Raw genomic sequence first — 25,118 nt, 5'->3', positions numbered from 1 at the left:
TAGCTGCCAGAATGCAATATACCAGAAACACTGTGGCTTTTAAAAAGGGGAATTTTATAAGTTGTTAGTTTACAGTTCTAAGGCTGAGAAAATGTCCCAATAAAAACAAGTCTATATGCAACTAAGTGATGATATTGTGAATTACTGATTATATATGTTGATGTTTTATTTGGTTTCTTAATTTTTTAATTAATAAATAAATTACAAAAATAAAAAAATATATTTAAATGTAAAAAAAACCGAAAAAACTAGTCTATAGAAATGTCCAATTTAAGGCATCCGGGGAAAGATACCTTGGTTCAAGAAGGCCGACGATGTTCAACGTTTCTCTCTCAGCTGGAAGGGCACATGGCGAACATGGCAGCGTCTGCTTGCTTTCACGTGGCTCTACCAAAAGGGACTCTCTCCAAAATGTTTCCTCTTTTAAAGGATTCCAGCAAGCAATTCCACCTTCAGTGGGTGGAGACACACCTCCATGGAAATCATCTAATCAAAAGTTACCACCCACAATTAGGTGGGTCACATCTTCATGGAAACAATCAAAATGCTCCCACCCAGCAATATTTAATGAGGATCAAAGGGCATGGCTTTTCTGGAGTCCACCACAGATTCAGACTGGCACAAACACTTACTACTCAATTAATAAAAAGACAAAAAGCCCACAATAAAAAATGGGCAAAATATTTGAGAAGACAACTCACAAAAGAAAATATACAAATGGTCACTAAGCACATGAAAAAATGCTCAATATGATTAGTCACCAAGGGAGTACAAATTAAACCCACAATGTGATACTGCTACACAACTACTGGAAGAGCTAATGATCCCAAAGGTAGACAAGGACATGGAACAACCAGACCCTCATACATCGCTGGTGGGAAACAAAATACACAACTATATAAAACTGTTCAGCAGTTTCTTAACCATACAACCTAGCAATTCTGCTTCCGAGTTTTCACTCCATATAAATAAAAACATATGCTCACACGATGACTTGCACTCAAATGTTCCACCAGCCCACATTGGAAACAACCCAAATTCCACCAGGAGTTGAGTGGATAAGCAAATCCGGCATATCTACACAATGGAATACTACTCAGCACAAAAAAGAACAAACTACTGATACACATAACAATAAGGGTCAATCTCAAAATGTGGGAAAGAACAGATCATATGAGACTGCAAAAGGAGTAGCACCCTGCGGTTCACAGGGCAGCCACAATGGACTGAAGATGGAGACAGTGGTCATAGCTCAGAGCAGAAAATAACAGCATAGAAAGGACAAATCACTCCAAAAACTCTCACTTGCGTGTTAAAACCTCAACTTTCCAGCAGATTATCATGCTTCAGCTTTTATAATGAAAAGCTTTTGAGAGAGAAAGGATGCTCTGCCTGGGACTCTGTGATCAGTCAGGACTCTGCCTGGATGTTCCCAGGACTTCCCAGCCTGTGAGCTCAGATGTGGTTTCCTTCATCTGGCAACACATTCTCCATCTGAAAGCAGCCCCTGTGGATGGACCACAGAAGACAGAATACCTGATTATTGAACACCAAATAACTATTTCAGCCAAACTTAACACACATGAAATGTGTGTTATTTAATTCTCAGAACAATACAATTTAACAAGCATTATAGCACTTCACAAAAAAATAAAAATCTTATATAGGAAACTGTTGGAGATTATATCATGTACCCCACAAACGATATGTTCAAGTCTTAGTCCATGTTTCAGTGGGTGTGAACTCATTTGTAATTTGTAAATAGCACCTCTGAAGATGCTATTATTAGCTGAGTTATGGACTTATTTGGGAATAGGGTATCTGAAGATTCTACTTTGGATGAGGCCAAATTGAATCAGGTGGTCCTCAAACCATGTGACTGGAGGCCTTGTAAAGAGAGGAAATTTGGGCACACTGAATCAGAAGAGTACAGAAGCCAGAAGTAAGAGAAAGCCACAGGGGCAGACCAATGAGGGGATCCCCGTGTGACGAAGGCAGACACACAAGGCAAAGAATCCCAACTGCAGCAAGCTAGCATCTGCATGCTGCAAACTGCAGGACAAAGCATGGCCTTCTGAGATCTTGATTTTGGATTGCTAACCTTGCAAACTAGGAGATAATTCTTGTTGCCTAAGCCTTAAAAAAAAAGTGGGAAAGAAGTGAGAATTCCACAATTTCATTCGCGTGACAGTCTAGAGGCAAAGCCATAGCGACAGCGCAGATTAATGGCTGTCAAGGTTGGGGGAACGGATCAGTTGCAAAGGGGCACAAAGGAACTTCTCCAGATGATGTTAAAAGAAATATTTTATAGCATGATTGTGGTAATGAATTTAAGCGCGTTTCAGTTCACTGCCTAGAGAGTTTCCATATTGCAACACAGGAAAGGGCACCTGGTCGGAGCCCAGCAACAATCTGAATTGAGGACATGGAGCTGGAAGGTCACTGGGAAATTTGAGGTGTCCCCTCTGTGAGTCTGCCAAATGGTGATGGGTCTGGGGCCTTTAGTCATTAGGGCCATAAATTGGGAGGAAGTCTTGAACAAAGACCAGAGAACACTGAGCGTAAGCTGGAAACTGCCACTTGTGTAGTTGTCCTGCACCTTATTTGATTACAGTTTTTCAGAAAGTCATTGTCATGCTTTACTTCTGCCTCCCAAATGTGGCACAAGTTCCTCTTTCAGCCAGCTCTAATGGGAAATACAGTTCCTGCTTGACTTAGCTGACGCTAGAACAACATAGCGCATGGGCACACACATACACATATTTAAAGAAACATTTTTCATTATCAACTATTATGTAAAATTTTTTGGTGCTAACAAAAATGAAAAAATAAGACTTGGTGCTTAGCACTGGATTTTCTAGCAATATGTAAAGATATTCTTCCAACAGTAATTGAAAAATCATCAATCCTATGTATCTCATATGAAAGGTTTCCAACAAATTTTTATTTTTTTGTGTAATAATTATTGACATAATATATATTGTTTTAATCTAACAATGGAAATAAACCACTTCAGAAAAAATGTTTTTTAACATTGAGAGGTTTGAGTGGAAAAATTTTTAATAATTGTTTTTCTCTATAGATACAGTTTTTAGTGTGTGGCAGAGAGAAGTATGATGAGAGCTCAGTAAAGCATTTATGTGCAAATATAGTTCATTAAGATAAAATTCTGCAGGCGAAGCAGAATGGACCACATTAGGATTTGGAAAAAAGTGACAAGGTAAAATGACCAGCTCTCAGAAAAAAAGAACATTTTTTTTTTAAAAGAATAAAAGTGGGAACCAAATTGCCATCGTAGAGTCTACTAAATACAGCTGAAAGTCAAAGAACAGTTTTATTTACTTATTTTTTTCCGCAAGGGCAGGCACCAGGAATCCAACCCGGGTCTCTGGCATGGCAGGCAAACGAACAGTTTTATTTAGAAATAATACAATGTATCAGAAATGGCACCATTTGTAATCATTTCAGTTCATGATGGAGAATTCTGGGTCAGCATAAAAATAGGCAAAGGGGACATAAGGTCTTTAAAAATTGTTCTGGGGTACAGCAAGGAAATGTTGCTGGCGGGCCTGGAAGCCGGGGGGAAGCGGTGAGGAAGAACCCGATTTAAAAGGCGGAAGAGCGGCGGGGAGAGCAGGGCGGCGGCCACCCCGCGTTCAGGAACGAGGTCCAGGCTGCGGAAGAAAGAGGGGCGTCATCCGGGAAGGGGAGTCGGAGCCTCTTTTTCGGTGGTTCCACGCTTTTTCCAGGGCTCTGGAGTTCAAGACGCACTTGGGTCGAACCGAACCGAGCCGAGGTGAAGAGCCCTGTCAATCGAGGAGCAAGCGGCCAGCGGGGCCCTCCGGCCAGGCCGGGCCTCGGCCCGTGGAAGCGTTCTGGGAGCATCCTCTTCCTCCTCACCCGCCGCCCGGGGGCCGCGGAGGGCCCGGCGTCTTGGAGCAGCGGCCCGGTTCGGGGACGGCTACCGGGCTCACGCGTCCATCCTCGGCGCGTGGACCGACGAAGGCTTTCACGCCAGCCTGCTCTCTGACCGTACTGCTTCCTGTTTGTCTGTTAGGTGTTTAAAGGCCAGCACGAAAAGGAAACAAGGAAGCCATTCAGCCCGAAGTCTTCCCGGGCAGTGTGGCTTTCCTGCGTCTGGCCCGGGAACCGCAGGCTGACGCTCGCGGTCGCTCTCGCCGGTGGGGCTGCCACCTGGTCGCAAGCGGGGCGCCGGCCCCACGAGGCTCCACTCTGCGGGTCTCCGGCGGCCTCTGCGGCTCGTCCGGGGACGCCCCGTCGCCCCGCAGCGCCCTCGAGCAGTCAGGCAGAAGAGGGAGGCCGAAGATGGCGGCGGCGGGGCCCGAGGGACGCTCCCCCACGCCCTTGACCGGCCCGCGCCACCTTCCTCACTACCGAGCGGCCGCGGGGCGGGGCCGCGGAGATTGGCGGCGCGCGGGACCAATGAGCAGCCGCGGTTCCGGGCCGCGCCCAATCAGGGCCGGGGGAGGGATGCGCGCGGAAGGCCGCGCGGGGGCCGCGGTCCGCCTGCCCCAGCCTCGCCTCACGCTGTTCGCGGGCTGGGCTTTGCGGTTCCCGCGAGGGCGGAAGGGAGGATCTGGCTGCCTCTTGTACGGCCGCCGCCGGGACCGACTCGCCCCCCCCCCACCAAACGGGACTTTTCCTCAGCTGTGGCTGCGAGATGAGGGGCGTCTCCTGGCCTCGGGACAGGGACACGGGCTCCGCGCCGGCCGGCTAAGGAGGGTGTGCGGGAAGGCGCGGGGGAGGCGAGCGGCGCGGCGGCTCGTGAGGGAGGCCTGTCCCGGCGCGACCGCTCGGTAGAGGAGGCCTGTCCGGGCGCGGGGGAAGCGGCGCGGCGGCTCGTTAGGGGAGGCCTGTCCGGGCGCGGGGGAAGCGGCGCGGCGGCTCGTGAGGGAGGCCTGTCCCGGCGTGGCGGCTCGTTAGAGGAGGCCTGTCCCGGCGCGGGGGAAGCGACGCGACCGCTCGTTAGAGGAGGCCTGTCCCGGCGCGGGGGAAGCGGCGCGGCGGCTCGTGAGGGAGGCCTGTCTCGGCGCAGGGGAAGCGGCGCGGCGGCTCGTTAGAGGAGGCCTGTCCCGGCGCAGGGGAAGCGGCGCGACCGCTCGTTAGAGGAGGCCTGTCCGGGCGCGGGGGAAGCGGCGCGGCGGCTCGTTAGAGGAGGCCTGTCCCGGCGCGGGGGAAGCGACGCGACCGCTCGTTAGAGGAGGCCTGTCCCGGCGCGGGGGAAGCGGCGCGGCGGCTCGTGAGGGAGGCCTGTCTCGGCGCAGGGGAAGCGGCGCGGCGGCTCGTTAGAGGAGGCCTGTCCCGGCGCAGGGGAAGCGGCGCGACCGCTCGTTAGAGGAGGCCTGTCCGGGCGCGGGGGAAGCGGCGCGGCGGCTCGTTAGAGGAGGCCTGTCCCGGCGCGGGGGAAGCGACGCGACCGCTCGTTAGAGGAGGCCTGTCCCGGCGCGGGGGAAGCGGCGCGGCGGCTCGTGAGGGAGGCCTGTCTCGGCGCAGGGGAAGCGGCGCGGCGGCTCGTTAGAGGAGGCCTGTCCCGGCGCAGGGGAAGCGGCGCGACCGCTCGTTAGAGGAGGCCTGTCCGGGCGCGGGGGGAAGCGGCGCGGCGGCTCGTTAGAGGAGGCCTGTCCCGGCGCAGGGGAAGCGGCGCGACCGCTCGTTAGAGGAGGCCTGTCCGGGCGCGGGGGAAGCGGCGCGGCGGCTCGTTAGAGGAGGCCTGTCCGGGCGCGGGGGAAGCGGCGCGGCGGCTCGTGAGGGAGGCCTGTTCCGGCGCGGGGGAAGCGGGCGGCTGTAAGGGACGCGCGTGCCGCCATGTTCCCGCGGAGGCCGCCCGTCGCGGTGGCGGCCTGGCTGGTGGGGCGCGCGGGGGCGCGCGCCGGGGGCCTGCTGGCCCTGCTGGCCAATCAGTGCCGCTTCGTGACGGGCCTGCGCGTGCGGCGCGCCCAGCAGATCGGGCAGCTCTACGGCCGCCTCTACACAGACAGCTCCCGCCGCGTCCTCCTCGGCCGGTTCTGGCGCCGGCTGCGCGGCCGCCCCGGCCATGCGTCGGCGCTGATGGCGGCTCTGGCCGGCGTCTTCGCGTGGGACGAGGAGCGGATCCAGGAGGAGGAGCTGCAGAGGTGGGCTCGGAACGGGGGCAAGGGGGAAGGGGGCTCCGGGGTGGGATTGCCCCGCGTTGGGCTAGTCGCGTCTTTTTGTGCCTCGTGCGGCTGGAAGGGAGAAGCAGCGTTGGCCAGGGAAGGAGGAAGACCTCGCCTGGGAGTGAGCCGTTCTCGGGCAGGGGCGGTGGAAACCCGCATTTCATTCTGCATTTGGCCGAAATTCCTTCGCACCAAAAGGACCCAGGCCCTGTGGGAATGCCAGGCGGGCTCTCTGCCATCGTGACTCGCACCGAGGCAGACTAGGAGGCTGCCAGGGGTTGTGCCCTCCTTAGGAAAGCCGGTAGCCCACGTTTCGACCTGTAAGAATTAGGTCGGGTTTTTTGTAACTTTAATTAGAGCCTTGGAAGTACTGTCTCTGAGGCTCTGATTTCGCACTGTCATCAGAACTGCGTGGAATAAGTGCGGTGCCATTGATCGAATTTGTTCATCTGTGGTTCAGAACCTGAGCCCTTTTTAGAGTGTTTCAGAAGGCACAAGGGGAAACCTGCCTTGGCGCTTGTGATTTTACACGCTTTGCCTCTGTATATCCTTTTAAACAGATTCGTGAACAGTGCACCCCCCACCCCCATCCCATCCTCAACTTTGGAACTTCCCTAAGACTGCTTTGAGGATCCTGGGACATCCCCTTCTTCCTGATAAGTTTAATTTGGACTTTTCTTTAACAGGGGCACAACTTTTTGGCCTTTTGTTCAGTTTTTTGGTTAGGTTAAAAATGGAGAAATACCCCATTGAAGAAGTTGAAAGTGTGGCCTCTTGGGAGGCAAAGCATCTGATTGCCATGCAGCTGTTTGTGCAACTCTATGAATTGTGGGTAAATGGAAGGCTATTTTAAGGACCGGGAATACTTTTCCTAGTAGGACAGATGACTTATGAATGCAATTTAAAATCATAACTGCAAACAACTTATGCAAGTAGAGAGAGAAAAAAACAAACTAGATAAAATACCTACTTATAGGGGTTGCAAGGGTAGTGCAGTGGTAGAAATTTCGCCTGCCATGTGGGAGACCTGGGTTCAATTCCCAGTCTGAGTGCACTTCCCGAAAAACAAAAATTTGACAAATGGTGCTGCAATAACAGGATACTCACGTGGAAGAATTAAATGTGACTCCGCCACACAGCATACAAAAAGAAAGGGAAAAAACCTACTTATCCGTTTTAATCAATTTTAGGTGTGAGAAGAATTTATGGGAAGATAACTTTTAAATTGAGAAATTACCCATTAATTGTTTGGACTTTGGTTATTTTATTTTTGATGATAAAATACTTAGCGTTCTACAGTGATGAAGATCCCCATTTGGATCATGTGGAAAAGAGGAGGAAGACCAGAGGGCTGCTGGGTGCAAAAGACAGAGAAGATGCTATTTTGGGGGTAGGGGTTGAATAGTGTTGAGGCTTAGGTGGTAGGCTTTTTACTCTTGGGCTCCCCTCATGTGTTTTTATGGTTATGTCCAGGAGCCTCTTTTCCAGTTGTCCCATTTGCAGAAACTAGAGGGAAAAAACAAGCTAGGGAATGAGTGTGGGAAATATATTTGAGTCAGTAGTCAACCTGTATGTGGGAGAGTCAGACTGACCTGGCCAGGTATTCATTCTTTTACCCTCACTTTGGCTCTCTCCAACCTGGGTGCAGTTGAAACATTCTTAATTCTAATCCTCCTCCAAAAAAGGCATAATCTCTGGGTTACCAGCTTTGCATTTCAGAAGCTTAGATGAAGACAGGCAGAATGCTTTTAGGTTGCTTTCAGCCCTCCTCAGGGTGATGATAGTAAAGGCCTTCTTTGAACCCTTTGTTGTGTTCTTACTTGTATTTTTTCTTACACTTAAAATTTGATCAAGTTACCCATCCTGAGGATCATTTGTGTTTTTGTTTTAGTATTTGTTACCTTGATAGAGAAGTAAATAATATGCTATTCTGCTACATCTTGGTTGGACAATAGTCCCTTAAGTTTTTGTTCTGATAGCTTGTGCTGTTTATATTTTATTGAGTAAAATATTCTGGGTACTGGTTAAATTTTTGCTTGGTGATTATTCTGTTGGCTTTAAAATAATCAGTGCTGAAGTCGTCATGGCTGGTGTAGGACACGTCATTGCTGGTTGATTTGGGGTAGCTTCCGTGGTGGAGCTCAGTTGAGTGTATCTCTGCAAGTGCTTTTCTTTCCTTGTTAATGGGGCAAAAGCATGACTGTTATCTCGCCCCTAAAATCAAAACCTTTTGTTCTTTTGTGCTATTTCTGTACCATCTTGATGCAAATTAATTCTTATATTACCATGTTGGTAAAATTATATGAGGTGTGCAGGATATCTCTGTGTGTGCTTTAACTGACATACATATTCCCATTTTAGAGTTTTTATTCAGAATGAGAAACAATCTTGCTTTCTATTCTTTTGTGCTTAACATCTTACCAAATAGGGTCTCATCAACAGTAACTGCAAGAAGAAAGTTTGAGAAAGGAAATGGCTTACACAGAGTGATTTCCACTCACTGCTGGGGTCAGGGGTAGGAATCTTTTTGTGTTCTTATCCAATTGACTCACTTAAGCCATCAAGCAAAATACCTCTCCACTGAATTTGGTGCTAGCTGGAGCCAAAGGCAAATCTTTATGAAAAATTATAGAAGCAATTTTTTTTTTATTGCTTTGGAATGCTAAAAAAAGTGAAACAGCAGAAAGAAGAAGGAAGAAATACTAAGGGCTGGGGAAGAAATATTCCATTAATGCCTACACCTTCCTTTTTGTTTAAACTTTTTTTTTCAACTCCCAAACACGTTTTTTATTTCTCGAGCTCCTACACTTTCTACCTGGATATACTGAGGGAGAAGTGGAAATGGGCTTTATTTTGAGTCCAAGAACACTTGCTGACTTCCACCCAAAATAAGAACTCTGGAAATGAAACAGAGTTAAATAAAGAACTGCAGAAGAAAGTAAAGTCAAAAGCCTCTGAAGTCCCTCTGAGAACTAATGGGAAAATAGCAGTTCAACTGAAATACAGACAATCTTTGAGATGATACTTAAAATAGGTAGCCCAAGTTGGGTCAAGATAGAAGAAAAATACATTAGAGTTCTTAGATTAGATTCAGTTAATGAACAGGTGTAAATGCCCACACAATGTTTTTAAGAAAGTAATGTTTTTTTCTTCCAATGTTTTTCATAATTTTAGTGTTACTATAGCTTTAAAATGTCATCATACAAAAATACCACATACATGGCTATAAGTTCAGTTATCAACAGAGGTAGTAACAAAGGAACTCCTAGGAATAGATTTTTAAATGGATCAGAATGTGACTGTACATTCAAAACCCTAGAGCCGTATAATCATCCCCAGAATGAACTGCTTTAATTTAGAAAAGCTTAAAAAAACAATAACAATGAAGCACTGATGTGCCTTAAACAAGTCCCTAATCAGTGCCAACTTAAAGCTAAGTCCTCTCTTTCCAAGAAAGAGAAAACAGAACAAAGTTCAATCTACAACGGGAAGGTACAGAACTAAAAGAAAACAACCAAAACGATGCTTTCCACCAGACTAGATTCTTCTTTGTGTTCAGGCCACACCACTAGAAATGCTTATTCTTCTTATATGAGTCATTTCCTCACAACCTTTATTTTTTTAAAAAACTGCAATCTGCTGAACAAGAGATGCCCACATTTCCACTGGCAGGAGAGCTACTCCTGTGAACAGTTTTGCTTCCTTGGTATAGGTCCTCCTTCCCTGAAAGTGCAAAGAGAACAAGCTGACACCTGCAGGGCCAGAGCCCCAGGACTATTTCAGCTCCCCTTCTAGAGCAGGGCAAAGGATTCACTGCATTTGTGCTTCAAAGATCCAGTTCACTTTGGTTGGCCTTCTCAGTTGGCAAACTGCTCATAAAAAGCAAACTTGATCCTCTCTGTGTGATGGCAAAGCTTGATGGCAGGGCCCAGTTTTAAGTCCGTGCACTCTTGAACAGCGGGAAGGGTAAGTAGCAACAGAGCCTGTCCATCAATTTCCTGGTCCAGGAATATTCGTGCTAATGGAGCACAGTCTGTGGATCTGATGAACCACACAGCATCTGCCACACTCCATTTCAGGGGATTACTGTCCAGGTGAAGCCTTTTAGCAACTTCAATCCTTATTTCCCTTGGTGAAGGAGGTTTATTCTCATCATCAGAAAATGAAAAAGTGCGAAGCTCTCTTTTTCGCCTTTCTTTGTCTGGAGGCAGAGATGTGGATACCTCACTTTGGGTAGGAGAGGAGGAGCAGGACTTTTTTTCTGACATTTCTGACTCTTCCTGTAGCTCGTCCTGCTGCTCAGATGTACTGCCCTCACTTAGGGAATCATCATCCCCTTCATCTGGGTCATCCTCATCTTCACCCCCACTTCCCTGGGGAGATAAACTTTTTTATTAATTTTTAAATTTTAAAAAAATATATGACAAGGAAGAAACACAAACATTCTTAACATATCATTCTGTTCTACATATATAATTGGTACTTCACAATATCATCACATAGTTGCATATTCATCATCATGATCATTTCTTAGAACATTTGCGTCAATTCAGAAAAAGAAATAAAAAGACAACAGAAAAAGAAATAACGAAAACAGAAAAAAAAGTTATATGTACCATACCCCTTACTCCTCCCTTTCATTGATCACTAGTATTTCAAACTAAATTTATTTTAACATTTGTTCCCCCTATTATTTATTTTATTCCATATGTTCTACTTGTTCCCGAAGGGGACTTTGCAAATACTTTTTTATTCACTGATCAAATCACTCGGGGGTTTATCAGGGCATCACTCTGGACAAACCAACAAAATCTCATGTCCTAGTCAAGGTTCCATGTATTTACGGTGTTCAATTAAGCTATCCACATAAATTATATTAGTAGATGCACTAGTCAAAATATAAATTTTGTACCAGATAAATATTTTTTGCTTTAGTCTCACACATAAGTTGAAACTTTAAAATATTAACTACCATCTGTTTTCAGCACCCTGCAGTAATAACATTCCTTTGTTCTTCCTCATGCAAAAACATTTTAAAATTTGTACATTTAGTCACTATCATTATACACTGTAGGCATTTCTAGATTATAGTACCTTCCTTTTTAAGTTGCAGTTCATTGCTCTAGAAATTTGAGTGCATAAGTTTCATAAGAAAATTGGCCATTTCCCTTATTTCTGTCTTCCAAGGCATTCAAAATACTGTAATTCAGTATTTACTAACTAGATAGATGCAGAGCGTAAAATCCTCTTGGCTTAAAGGAATTACTACTTTTTGCCACTGTCACGTCTTACTGTACCCTTCTTAGGTCATCAGAACTACATAAAAGCTGACTTGAACTTAACTATTATTCAGTTGGCTCAGAATTGCAATGAGTCTGTTTTTTATTTCTAGGCGTGTCCCATATCAATAGTATTGAAAGTCCCTAACTTTGACAATGACAATAATTTGGGAATTTAGTGGGTCGTGTGAAATGAGGTAGTTGTCTTATTGAAATTCCTTAATGAAGAGGTGGCTTTATTTGGATCACTTTGGAGCCTTCCGTCAAGCTCTAGGCTGAGAGTACTGCCACTAGGTGAACCAAACGTGGTTATGCTAATTATTTTGGTTTTTTCCCAAGGTTATGTGCTTCAGTTTCCATGAGTCTCAACCCAGACTATGTCAAATACTGAAATGATTTTAGTTTTGGGGAAAGGAAAGTATTGGCTTCTTTTCTTAATCCTTTTACTAATGGGCTAATTCTATCACTATTTTGGAAGTAACCTTTTGTCCTTTTTTCCTCAGTTCTTATTGCTTAAGTCTCTTAGAGACCAAAGTTTAAACACCCATTCCATTTAAACAAGATTTGGCACAGTAGGCTAAAGAGAAGTTTACATTGCACGATTCAGTTTTGCAGTGATGATGTGCTGTTCAAAGAATGACTGTCATGCCTCTACAAGGCATTTCCATCTCTCTTCAGGGTCTTAGTTTTATAGTTTAAATCAAGGCCATCTAGTACCCTTAATTATATAGGAGTGCTTGATTAAGCGGTGGGTCAGAGCCTTGTACTGAACTGAGTCTTAGATGGCCATTAAAAAATATTTCCTATTGTCGTGCCTTTTAGAACCTTGTTACTATATAATTCTTTTATGAGCTCCTGATTTACTAAGACATTCCACAGAAGGAAACAGATTCCTGCCCCTTGTCGTTTGTGATGAAATGACATTCAGGAGAGATGCTTATTGAAGGAGGGCTGCTAGTTCTGAGAAACGCCATCACTGGTGGCCATGACTCTGGAATTGTTACCTGAGCAGGGCTAGCAGTGGTTTAGTTTTTGCGTTTCTCCTCTGCAAGATCTTACTGTCTACTCTAAGTTTCCTTATTTCTGTACTTGTTTGTGGTGGCAGCAGTCAATCCTGTTTGCAACTTTAATGCAAATTTAGAACCTTCAAAAAATGGTTAAACCTTTGTTTCGTACTGGTCATGGTTCTTGGCTACAAGCAGAGAAACTGATAGTGGTTAAGGTCATCCTGAAGAGTCAGAGTGGTCCGAGGTGTGGGTCTCTTGGCATTGGCAGGAAGGCCAGGAGACCTGCCAAGACCTGCACGGTAGTAATCTGCTTAAGCAGCCTGCTGGCCACTCGGCTCCCTCAGGTTCACCGAAGCTAATCTCCAAAAGACCCTCTGCTTGTGTGTGAATTCCTCAGGATTCAAAGCCCCTACCAAGAGCCTCAAAGTAGCCTCACTGAAATTGGGAGCTGTGTTAAACTGCTAGACTGGACATGACCGTTTGTAGCATTATTCAGACTAGCCCCAGAGCAGAATACCCAGATTTCTATCAGCTAATGAATGGATAAACACAATGTGAGATAACCATACCATCCAATATTATGCCAGAAAAACGTGGATGAACCTCGGAAACATTGTGCAAAGTGAAAGAAGCTAGACAAAAGGTCACTTATTGTATGATTCCATTTTTATGGAATGTTCAGAGCAGACAAATCCAGAGACAGAAAGTCAATCCGTGGTTGCCAGGGACGAAGGGAGAGGAGTATGGGGAGTGACTGCTGAAGGGTAGGGAGTTCTTTTTTTGGGCTGAAGAAAGTGTTCTGGAATTAAATAGTGGCAATGTCTGTACAATTTGTGAATATACTAAAAACCACTTGTAAGTTTTAAAAAGCCTGAGTGCTACAGGTTTTCATCCTGCCGTCGCACTTCATTTTGGATTAGGTCAAGAGAGTCACTGAATTGAGTGACATGTGCACTCTTCTTTATCTCCCCCACTGAGGTGTTGTATGAGATGGCCTCCCACATCCTTCACAGTCAGCTGGCCCAGGACCCTGGCCTGAAGATTATTGGGCAGAATGTTGGACTTTTTTTTTTTTGCTATGAAACTCAGTTTGAGTGTTTAAATATATCACATATAAAATAATCACATGGAAGTGACAGAGGGAAATTTTCATTTATCATGGGAAATTTAAGGAAAAAATTCAGCCATTGCCACTCCGTGTGAATACTTGGCAGTTTAAGGAGGCTGCTGTGTCAGTAGCTCCCCTAAGAGTGGCAGTCCAGTGGTTCTGTGGAAGCCCTGTGGACATTGGTCCTGCTTGCCCTGTGAGTAACCTGTTGCCTTAGAATGAGTCTTTTTGTATCCAGTGTCTCAAGAGAGAATGCCTCAAAAATTCTAATTCTCCCCTTTTAAGGGGTTTAGGTTTTGAGTTTCTGTTGTGTACGGGGGACTGAATCAGGTATAATACAATATTACATTAAAAAACTAATTGTCCTTAAAGCGTTTATAAGCACGATTGTCCTACAAACTGCATTTCTTTCTGGCGAGGAGTGTTGAGGAATTTACATTGTTAAATTTGCATTGGTAAAGCCTGATTCAATTAAGAGTCTCCAGCTTTTTTTTTTTGTATGCTATATGGTGGGGATCACATTTCATTCTTTTTCCATGTGAGTATCCCATTATTGCAGCACTATTTGTTGAATTTTTTTTTTGGTTTGTTTTTTTGGGAATTGCATGCCTGAGAATTGAACTCAGGCTTCCCCCATGGCAGGCGAGAATTCTACCACTGAACTACCCTTGCACCCCTAAGAGTTCAGCTTTTAATGAAATATTTGTTGGTTTTGAAAAATATTTTAATGTTTTAATTCTTACTTTAAATGGTTCACTGTTTTTTTCCCCCTTAAATATTTTTTTCCCCCTCCTTTGGCTAAGAGTGGCACAATTCATTTGTAAACTTGCTGAGGTCAAAGGCCATCTCATTGTTTTGTTTCCTCTGTAGCACATTCCATATATTCATTCATTGCACTCTGTGCCAGGTGCTGTGCTAGCTAGACAAAGTATATGATCATTGAGCATTACTTTGAATGATGCCGCAAAGAACATTTGAGTTCACTTAATGGTTCTGTTAAGTGTTTTTTTTCTTCCAGTTTTTCATTGGTGGCTTATTTCAAATCTCTGTTCTTTGCCACTTATCAAAATGTCTAAAATGTAAAAGGTTAATAATACCAAGTTCCAGCAAGACGTGGCACAACCAGAACTCTTTAACACGTTACTGGTGTGAATGTAAAACAGTTTAACCACTTTGGAAAATTGGCAACACAACCCTATAACCCTATAACCCAGCTGTTCCACTCCTTTGTATTTATCCAAGGGAAATGAAATCATATGTCACACAAAGAATGTTCTTGAGCAACTTTATTCATTAAGACCAAAAGTGGAATCAGTATAAGTGTCCATGAGCATGTGAATGGACAAATAGGTGTTTTCAAATAATGGAGTAAGGGATAATAATTTAAAAAACAAACTAATATACACACCAATATAAATGAAACTCAAAAACATTGAGAGAAGTCAGTTAAAGAATGCATACTGTAGAGTACATTTCTGTGACATTCAAGAGCAGGTGAAACTAATATAAGGCGCTAGTAGTCAGGATAGCAGTTGCCTGTGGGGATGGGGATTGACTGGTAAGGGGTAGAAGGGAACGTGAAACTTCTTGAGGTGCTGAAAATACTCTTCCTCGTGATTTGGGAGATGGTTACATGGGTATGTTTTTGTCTACATTTTATTTTATGTCTACATAAATGTTCAAGTGTTGTTAACATAAAAAGTAGTGGAAATGAACAAATACATTTTCCGTATTGTAATCCAGTATCCAGCTACCAAGGAGGATTATTTATATTTCAGTTTGACAATATTTGCTTTTACAAATGAAAATCTTAGAACTTTATGGCCAACATCTTGAAAATTTGTTTCTTTTCCGGGGAAAGCAGAGACTAACTCCAACCACCTGCCTCACATCTGTTCCTCTCCTTTTCAGATCCATTGATGAGATGAAACGGTTGGAGGAAATGTCAGGCATGTTTCAGAGTTCTGGAATTGAGTGCCGTCCCCCAGAACCAAAATCCCAAAGAGAAGGGAAGGAGAATTTAGGCAGCCAAGAGCAACCGTGGGAAATGGTGATGGATAAGAAACATTTTAAGCTGTGGCGGCGCCCAATTACAGGCACCCACCTTTATCAGTATCGAGGTAAGGCCTGGCTTGGCTGCCTTTCAGTGTGTCATGTGGTTGCTGGATGCATGGGACTTTCTGTGTGTCTCACCTTTCTCAGTTACTCTCTTCTTGTTTCTCAGAAAACCTGTCATGTTTTTTAGTTTGTTGTTTTTCCTCTCCAAGCTGACAGGGTGTCTGTCTCCATTGCTCTAGATTGTCTGTGTCTTGCTCTGCTGCTCCAGTGTGACTTGTAGCGTCTAAGTCCACTGTAAGCTCAGTCAGTACTCAGATGAAATGTCACTCTGTCATAGGAGCAGGGTGAGTGCTGGGAGAGTGCAGGAGTGTTCCCTCATGCTTTCTTGTCGTTCTAGTTTTTGGAACCTACACAGATGTGACTCCCCGGCAGTTCTTCAATGTTCAGGTGAGTTAGTTTTCTTCCCAGATTTTGAATCTCTTTGTCGAGACAGCCAGTTGCACTTGCCTCTGTCCCAGTGAATAATTTCTCTGACTCAGATGACATTTGCTTCTGTCCATCCATCTATGTACCTTTCTACCTCTCATCCCATGTTGAATAGCATCTGGGTAAACATTTAACTTGTAATTTCTTCATCTATCCCATGACATGAGACTGTTCTGCCCCCTCACAGTGCTGTTGGAAAGACAAAACAGAGGAATGGATTTGAATATTTTAAGGTATTTTGTATGGCTTTATTGTTTCATATTTAACATTTAAAAAATCAATTTTGTGATAAAGATGTTAGAGTTCCAGCCAGAATAATATAGAAAATTCCTTCTAGTTTTTCTTGGAACTTGTAGTAATTGAAATGGCATGAAGTGGGATTTGTTTTGTGTGCTATTTAGATTAGATGGTTTCAACTTTTTTCATGATCCAGCTTGCCTTCTTAAATCATACCAGGTTTCCTTTTATATCTCAAAATTTTGCCTCTGTTTAAAGTTTGAAGTTAGTTGAGCTTTGTTTCTTAACTTGCTTAATAAAAATTAAGCATGGGTAGGCACCAAATTGAGGGCTCCCTGTGGAGGGTTAACATGGAGTAGTGTGATATCTGAGGGTCACTCTCTGCATGTAACTGATTTGTTTCATCTCCAGCTCCAGGCATATGTGTGTGCTAGGTGAATTATTGACAGTTATTTACAGTAAGGTATTTTGAAGTCAATTTTCCCATAAATAATCCTAATTACAAAGGCTGTAAACAACTCCAGTGTCCATCAACAGATAAATGGACAGATTGTGGTCCCTTCAGACAATGGAGCACTGCTTGTCTGTAAAAAGGTGCGGTCTCCTGTTATACACAGTAAACATGGGTGGCTTTCAGAAGCATCGCGCTGAGCCCAGAGTAGCTGGGCTGAGAAGAGGTCACATTGGAGGATACCATTTAAAAAGTGTAGGGACCTGTGAAAATAATCAGTGATGAGAGACTTGCCCCCCCAAAGGTGTGTTTTGAAGAGGAGGTGTTTTGAGTTTTTTCCCACTTTTTATTTGGCTATAACTTCAAACTTATAGGAAAATTGTAAGAGTAAAAATACTATAAAACACATTACTCCTGGAAACGGGATGGTGTTTAAAATAAAAATGAAAAGATAAGGGTAGGATCACCTAGGGTTGTAGAAAAAAATTTTTTCTTCCTGAATTTTTCATTTGCTTTGCCTGACTCTCAGTAACTAGTTTATTGACTGTGACACCCACCCCTAGTATGCGAGTACCCACTTTCCCCTGAGCACTGAAGTCGTCAAGTTGTATTGGATTTTTGTTACTTTGGATGTGTTTGATCATTTTATCTTAACTTGAAATACCTTAGTTACTAGAGATGCCAGCACTTCATTTATTTGTTTTAAATATTTTTTTATTGTGAAATATAATGTATACCAAAAAGCAGTAAATTTCAAAGAACATTGTAACAAGTGATTTCAGAGTTTGGTGAGGGTTACAGTTTCACAATTTTAGGTGTTTCCTTCTAGCTGCTCTAAGACACAGAAGGCTAACAGAAATATCAGTATAGTGATTCAGCCGTCACACTCATTTGTTAGATCCCATCTTCTGTGTTACACTCCTCCTTCTCCTTTGTTCCCAGTCTTTAGGGGGTGTTTGGTCTCTGCTCATTCCAACTTTTTTGTGTTTGGAAGAGGTGTTGATAATATGGGATGAGGGATGAAACTGGTTGATGTTCTTGGAGAGCTGGCCCCTCTGGATTTCAGGACTTATCTGGCCTTGGAACCCATCTGGAGTTTATAGGTATCCGGAAAGTAATCTTAGTGCATGAAACTTTTGCAGACTCTGAGATAGAGACCTAGGTATTCCTTAGTATTAACAGGGCTGCTTTTGGTTGGGGATTGGCAAATTGTGGTAACTAGCAAAATGTAGCTAAAGCTTGTGTTAAGAGTAGCCTCCAGAATAGCCTCTGGACTCTTATTTGAATTCTCTTAGCCACTGATAACTTATTTTGTTACATTTCTTTACCCCTTTTGGTCAGGAAAACATAGTCAATCCCACGGTGCCAGGGCCTGGCTTATCTCTGCAAGTCATGTCTCATGTTGCCAGGGAGACTTCCACCCCTGCATGTCATGTTCCATGCTAGCAGGGAGGGCAGTGATTTCACTTGCAGAATTGGGCTTAAAGAGAGAAAGGCCACATCTGAGTAACTGAAGAGGTTTCCTGGAACCATCTCTTAGATGCCAGCATTTTAAGAATGCTGAGTCCATTTCTTTGGGTGAGGTGTCTACTCATGCTTTTGGACTTTTTGTCTGTTTACAACTTTTTTAGAATTGTCTCACGTTAATATAGCTGTATCACTATCTGTTCTATTTTCTCCTCATATATTTATTACAGTATTTTTTCTTATTCTTTTCTTTGGTTTGTCCTTTTTAAGATTCCCTTTCAGTACCTCTTTTAAAAGAACCATCTGTAGTGAACACACCCAGGTCAGGTGAGTGTTTACTCATATTAAGGCTGTTAGGTCAGAGTATCCCACGAGCCTTCTGCTGCTTTGTTCTGGCTCCCTCAGGACTCCATGGTCTTCTCCCTTTCCGCAGCTGGACACAGAGTATCGGAAGAAGTGGGACGCCCTGGTCATCAAGCTGGAGGTGGTTGAGAGGGATGCGGTTAGTGGTTCTGAGGTTCTGCACTGGGTAACCCATTTTCCTGTGAGTATTTCTACTTTTGGTTTTACTTTTGTCAATTTCATGTGATGACAGAACACTAATTCTCACTTTCCGTTGCCCTAGTATCCGATGTACTCGCGGGATTATGTTTATGTGCGGCGGTATAGCGTGGATCAGGAAAACAACGTGATGGTGTTGGTGTCACGGTATGTATGGCTGATTGTGGCTCTTGCTAAGTTCCTTTAGGTGTGTCCTTTCTTCATGTATAGTGATTGTAAGAGTGTGTGTTCTTGGTCCCCTTAAGTGTTTTCCCATTGGGGTGCCCTGTAGCCATCACCCCATCCATCCCAGGTGGAAGGCAAGTGGTCTCTGATTGTCTAGGAAGGTTAAAGAGAGGTAAGGTTTCAGTTAAAAACATTTCTTCATGTTTCTTAATTTGATTAATTTTAAAAAAAGCTCAGTGTGACATGAATCAGCAAAGACTCTTGTTTCATTTTTAGAACTTAGTATATGGCCTTTTGTCTTAATTAAGTCTACTGTTTTGTTTGTTTGGAAAGTTAGAGCCAGTTTTTAAGGTCTTTTCCTTAGTCTCAGCTTCTGTGTGGTGTTTTTTTTTTTTTTTTGTTAACTTTTTTTATTGTGTAGTATAACATATACAAAGAAAAGAAAAAAAGCAATAGTTTTTGAAGCACTCTTCAAAAAGTGGTTACAGCACTGAATGAAGCTGAATGTGAGAATGATAGAGGGAGGAGGGCTGGGGGCACAAATGAAATCAGAAAGAAAGATTGACAGTAAAGACTGAGATGTTATGATCTCGGAATGCCTAGAGTGTGTAATGATAGTGGCTAAATGTACAAATTTTAAAAATGTTTTTGCATGAGGAAGAACAAAGGAATGTCATTACTGCAGGGTGCTGAAAATAGATGGTAATTAATATTTTAAAATTTTATGTGTGAGACTAAAGCAAAAAATGTTTATTTGGTACAAAATTTATATTTTGACTAGTGCATTTCCTAATATAACTTATGTAGACAGCTTAAGTGAACTTACGTGGAACCTTGAGTAGGACATGAGATTTTGTTGGTTTGTCCAGAGTGATACCCTGATAAACCCCCAAGTGATTTGAACAGTGAATAAAAAAGTATTTGTGAAGTCCCTTTTGGGGAATGGTGAGAAAGGGGGAAAATTCAACTTGCCCAAGTTGAATTCTTGATATTCTCACAAGCAGTGTGGACAACCAAAGTTATAGGCTGAGCCCCCAGTCTTGGGGTTTGTTCATATGAAACTTAACCCCACAAAGGATAGGTCAAGCCTCCTTAAAACTAGGCCTAATGGGTGGGCCACGGTGGCTCAGCAGGTAAGAATGCTTGCCTGCCAAGCGCGAGGACCCGGGTTCGATTCCCGGTGCCTGCCCGTGTTAAAAAAAACAAACAAACATAGTTTCCTAAAAAAATAAATAAATAAAAATAAAATAAAATAAACAAACAAACAAAAAAAAGTAGGCCTAAGAGTCACCCCCAGGAGAACCTCTTTTGTTGCTCAGATGTGGCCTCTCTCTCCAGGCAACACAACAAGCAAACTCACCACCCTCCCTGTCTACGCAGGACATGACTCCCAGGGGTGTGGACCTTCCTGGCAATGCGGGACAGAAATCCTAGAATGAGCTGAGACTCAGCATCAAGGGATTGAGAAAACCTTCTCGACCAAAATGGGGAAGAACTAAATGAGACAAAATAAAGTGTCAATGGCTGAGAGATTCCAAACAGAGTCGAGAGGTTATCCTGGAGGTTATTCTTACGCATTAAGTAGATATCACCTTGTTATCCAAGATGTAATGGAGAGGCTGGAGGGAACTGCCTGAAAATGTGGAGCTGTGTTCCAGTAGCCATGTTTCTTGAAGATGATTGTATATGACATAGCTTTCACAGTGTGACTGTGTGATTGTGAAAACCTTGTGTCTGATGCTCCTTTTATCTACCTTGTCAACAGATGAGTAGAACATATGGAATAAAAATAAATAATAGGGGGAACAAATGTTAAAATAAATTTAGATTGAAATGCTAGTGATCAATGAAAGGGAGTGCTAAGGGGTATGGTATGTATGAATCTTCTTCTGTTTTTGTTTTATTTCTTTTTCTGAATAGATGCAAATGTTCTAAGAAATGATCATGATGATGAATATGCAATTATGTGATGATATTGTGAATTACTGTTTGTATATATGTAGAATGGAATGATCAAAAGTTGAGGATGTTTACATTTATTTGGTGTTTTTTGGTATTTAAAAAAAATAAAAAATTAATAAAAAATAAAAAATATAAAAAGTGGTTATAGGATAGATCCCAGAGTTTTTCATGGGCTACTATACTATCCTCTCATATTTTTCCTTCTAGCTGCTCCAGAATATAGGAGGCTAGAGGGCTTAAGTACTTGTTTATCATCACAATTGACTCCTCTGTTGTTTTATATATAGATTTTACAACGTTTGCCCCACCTCTTTCTCTTTACCAGAGCTGTGGAGCATCCCAGTGTGCCAGAGTCTCCAGAATTCGTCAGGGTCAGGTCATATGAATCCCAGATGGTTATCCGTCCCCACAAGTCATTTGATGAGGTGAGTTTTACATCATCTAAGAGATTCTCAAGGAATGCCTTTCATCTGAATTTGGAGGGGATGGTTTACTGTAGGGCAGCATGCTATAAATGCAAATCCACTGGAACTTTCTGGGCCCACCTCTGTTTTAGATTCAGCAGGTCTAGGGTACAAAGTTGAATTTCTAGCAAGTTCCCAGATGAAGGAACCACACTTGAGCCACCACTGATGGGTGATACACTGGAAGATCCTGCAAGACCAAATGGGGATGGTTCATCACATCCCTTTTTCCTAGAGATGATTACTAGCCCATCATTGGAACATTCTTCAGTTCTTAGAGCAAGCACCTATTCAGTTAGAGTCTCATTACAGTGGGCAACAGTCTTCAAACCTCTCTGGACCTGTTCCTTGTCTGAAAAATGAGAAGATTGGACTGATGAATTATGTATTGACACAGTGGTGGCTGTTTTTAGTTCTATTTCACTTTTTGATGTCTTTGTTTCTCCCTATCAGTTTAGTTTTCTTTTAGCACTGAATGGACTGTGTCCTGTAATATGGTTTTGTTGTTTTCATTAAATTATTTTATTTTCACTACCTGACTTACAAGTATGACAGAAACAGTAGTTAACTTCAATCAAAATAAAATTTGACTATTTTTTTGTTTCAAATGGGGGACCAGTATCTACTTCTGTGCTATTTTTAGAATACTGCTTACTATTTTTCAAACTATGAACTGTTATTCATTTTGGAAGATAAAATTAATTTAGTGGGTTATGACTAGTTTCAAAAAGAAGAAATAGAATACAAACTGTGTATCTGACGTAGTAAGGGTGTTCTGTGGTTACTTAGGTGTGTACAAGTGTGTATGCATGTGTGTGTGTGAGAGAGCAAACTGGGCTACAGTGTTAAAAAAAATTATTTTCTCTGTGCTGTGGTTAAAAATATTTCAAAGTCCTTGCTTTAGGAGATAGAAAACAGCTAAGGCCACTATGGATGGTGTTCTAGTTTGCTAGCTGCCGGAATGCAACACACCAGAGACGGATTGGCTTTAAATAAAAGGGGATTTATTTTGTTGGTTCTTCAGATGAAAGGCAGCTAACTTTCCACTGAGGTTCTTTCTTACGTGGAAGGCACAGGATGGTCTCTGCTGGTCTTCTCTCCAGGCCCCTGGGTTCCAACAACTTTCCCCGGGGTAACTTCTTTCTGCATCTCCAAAGGCCTGGGCTGAGCTGCTAGTGCTGAGATGAGGAATGCTGAGCTGCTTGACTGTGCTACATTGCGTTCTCTCATTTAAGCACCAGCCAATTAAGTCAAACGTCACTCATTGCAGCAGACGCACCTCCTAGCCTACTGCAGATGTAATTAGCAACAGATGAGATTCATGTACCATTGGCTTGTGTCCGCAGCAACAGAACTAGGTATGCTTACCTGGCCAAGTTGACAACTGAATCTAACTAACACAGATGGTTAGTTGCCTTTAAGAAGAATGTACTTGGTGAAGCTGGGAACAGTGTGAGAGGAATACTCAAGTTTCACTTTATTCCCTTATGTTGCTTTTGACTTTTAAAATTTGGACCTTGTCCTTGTATTGCTTATTTGAAAAAAAAAAGAAGTGACTTGTTTCCAGCATTTCTGCCTTTGGAAACAATGCTGTGAAACAGTTCAATGCAGAGTGTTTAGCATCTAGTAGGTACCTGAGAAAATATTTCTTTCAGCTGGGATGGGGCAACAGTTAGGAATTACAAATAAAACTTTTTAGTATATCTGTGGCATGCACTTAAGAAAAAAGTAGCACTTGAGTTGATCTTTATAAAAAGACAGACCATGGACAAGTAGAAGAAATCAAGGACAATGGTAGAAAAAGAAGACATGACCCCAACAAAGGGAAAGGTAAGAATGAACGATGGAGACTCGTCCAGAGGCCCATGCAATTAGAAGGGAAGGTAGCGATTAGGGGTAAATTACGTTAGTGGTCAGTTACATTGACCATGTATAGGGAGACTATTTGGAAACCAAGTAGCCGGGTTTGACTTTGCCAGATGGAAAGTAGATCCTTGTGCCAAGCTATAGTGTCTTGTTTGTTCTACTTTTTTATTATGAAAAATTTGAGATTGATAAAAAAGAGAACTAGAGAGAATGATATACTGAATCGTATATATCTGTTACCCAGTTCCAACGATTAGAACTCATGGCCAAGCTTGTTATCTGTACCCCTAATCATTCTCATTCCCCTGATAATTTTAATATAAATCCTAGCCATCATATTAATTCATCTATAACTGTTTCAGTATTCATCTGATAAAGAATTTTAGAAACTTAACCTTAATATCAGAATCAGTTATTAAAGACGATAATCCCTAATATCAGGTATCTAGTCTGTGTTCAGATTTTCCTGATTGTCTCTGAGTTTTTATTAATTTATAAGTTAAATTTAGATCAAGATCCAAATAAGATCTAAACATTGAAATTTATTAATATTATCTCTTGAGTTACTTGAAAATCAGTAAGCCCCGTCTGCTTTCTCCTCTTGTGCCCTTAAGTGTTGCAACTCTTTGTCCTGGGCCTGGTGGCTGTGACTCCATGGTGTCCACAGGGTCACGTGACATCCTCCTTTGGCCCCTGCCTCTCCTGGATATTGATTGTTAGTTAGGTCTGGAGACTTGAACAGATTCAGGTCTTTTGCTTGTTTGGGTAAGACCATTTTCAGGTGGCAAATAATGACTGATTCATTTTTTGTGAATTTAGAAGCTATTGATGATTATTGCTTAGATTCACTGTTTCATAAGAGGTTTAAAAATGTTGATTTTATAATTGCTTCATTATTTGTTTATTTTCATGTATTAGCTGGAATATTTTAGAGAAAAATGTCCTCGGCAGCTATTTGGTTTCCTATAGTTCAAATAAGAAAGGTAAATAAGAGAAACGCTTGATTAGTTTTCAAAATAATGAGTTTGTTCCTTCAACTAGGCATCCTCTAAAGGCAAGTTTTTGGGTTTTTTGGTTTTATTTTGTTTTTAATAAAAAAGAATATATTGTTAGTAACTCACAGATTTTAAACATATTTAGTTAGTTTTAATCCATTATAATTATTCTTAAGATGCTCAAATTATCCCATTTTTGGCCTTTGGGAGTCTCTTCACGTTGTCTCCTGAGTCCTTTTGACATGGCTCTAGCAGCTTTTCTTGGTTTTTTTTTTTTTTTTTTTTGCATGGGCAGGCAGTGGAAATCAAACCCGGGTCTCTGGCATGGCAGGCGAGAACTCTGCCTGCTGAGCCAGTGTGGCCCACCCACTTTCTTGGTTCTTGGAATTACAAGATGTTTCCGGCTCATCTGATGTTTTAGCTGCAGAACTGGAAATTCATCTTTGTTATGGAGTCCTGGTTCCTTTTTGTAGGGGTTTGTGTGTGTATCTTTTGGTTTATTTATTTTTTAAAATTATAGTAAAATGGACATAACATGAAAGTCATCTTTTTAAATAATTTTTTATTAATTAAAATTACAAGAAAGAAATGCAAACATCCTTAATATATGCTCATTTCATTCCACATATATAATCAGTAATTCACAATATCATCACATAGTTGCATATTCATCATCATGATCATTTCTTAGAACATTTGCATCAATTCAGAAAAAGAAATAAAAAGACAACAAAAAAGTAAAACAAAAACAGAAAAAGAAAAAAAAACTTTTACAGTCCATATTCCTTACCCTTCCCTTTCATTGATCACTAGCATTTCAAACTGAATTTATTTTAACGTTTGTTCCCCCTATTATT

At 42.6% G+C, this 25,118-nt stretch overlaps 1 protein-coding gene across 1 annotated transcript in view; it reads left to right on the top strand.

Annotated features, from left to right (window-relative positions):
• Positions 1–5,811: 5,811 nt before the first annotated feature.
• Positions 5,812–25,118, top strand: part of STARD7 (StAR related lipid transfer domain containing 7) — a 37,030-nt gene continuing 17,723 nt past the window's right edge. Inside the window, exons 1-6 of the mRNA XM_077133759.1 lie at positions 5,812–6,134; positions 15,461–15,669; positions 16,005–16,054; positions 18,682–18,792; positions 18,874–18,956; positions 21,262–21,361. Coding sequence (XP_076989874.1) covers positions 5,827–6,134; positions 15,461–15,669; positions 16,005–16,054; positions 18,682–18,792; positions 18,874–18,956; positions 21,262–21,361 — 861 coding nt within the window. The 5' untranslated portion in view covers positions 5,812–5,826. The remainder of the gene's footprint in view (positions 6,135–15,460; positions 15,670–16,004; positions 16,055–18,681; positions 18,793–18,873; positions 18,957–21,261; positions 21,362–25,118) is intronic.

This window comes from Tamandua tetradactyla, chromosome 17 (genome assembly GCF_023851605.1).
Source record: "Tamandua tetradactyla isolate mTamTet1 chromosome 17, mTamTet1.pri, whole genome shotgun sequence".
Classification (NCBI taxonomy): Eukaryota; Metazoa; Chordata; class Mammalia; order Pilosa; family Myrmecophagidae; genus Tamandua; species Tamandua tetradactyla.
This window is presented reverse-complemented; position numbering and strand designations above follow the sequence as displayed.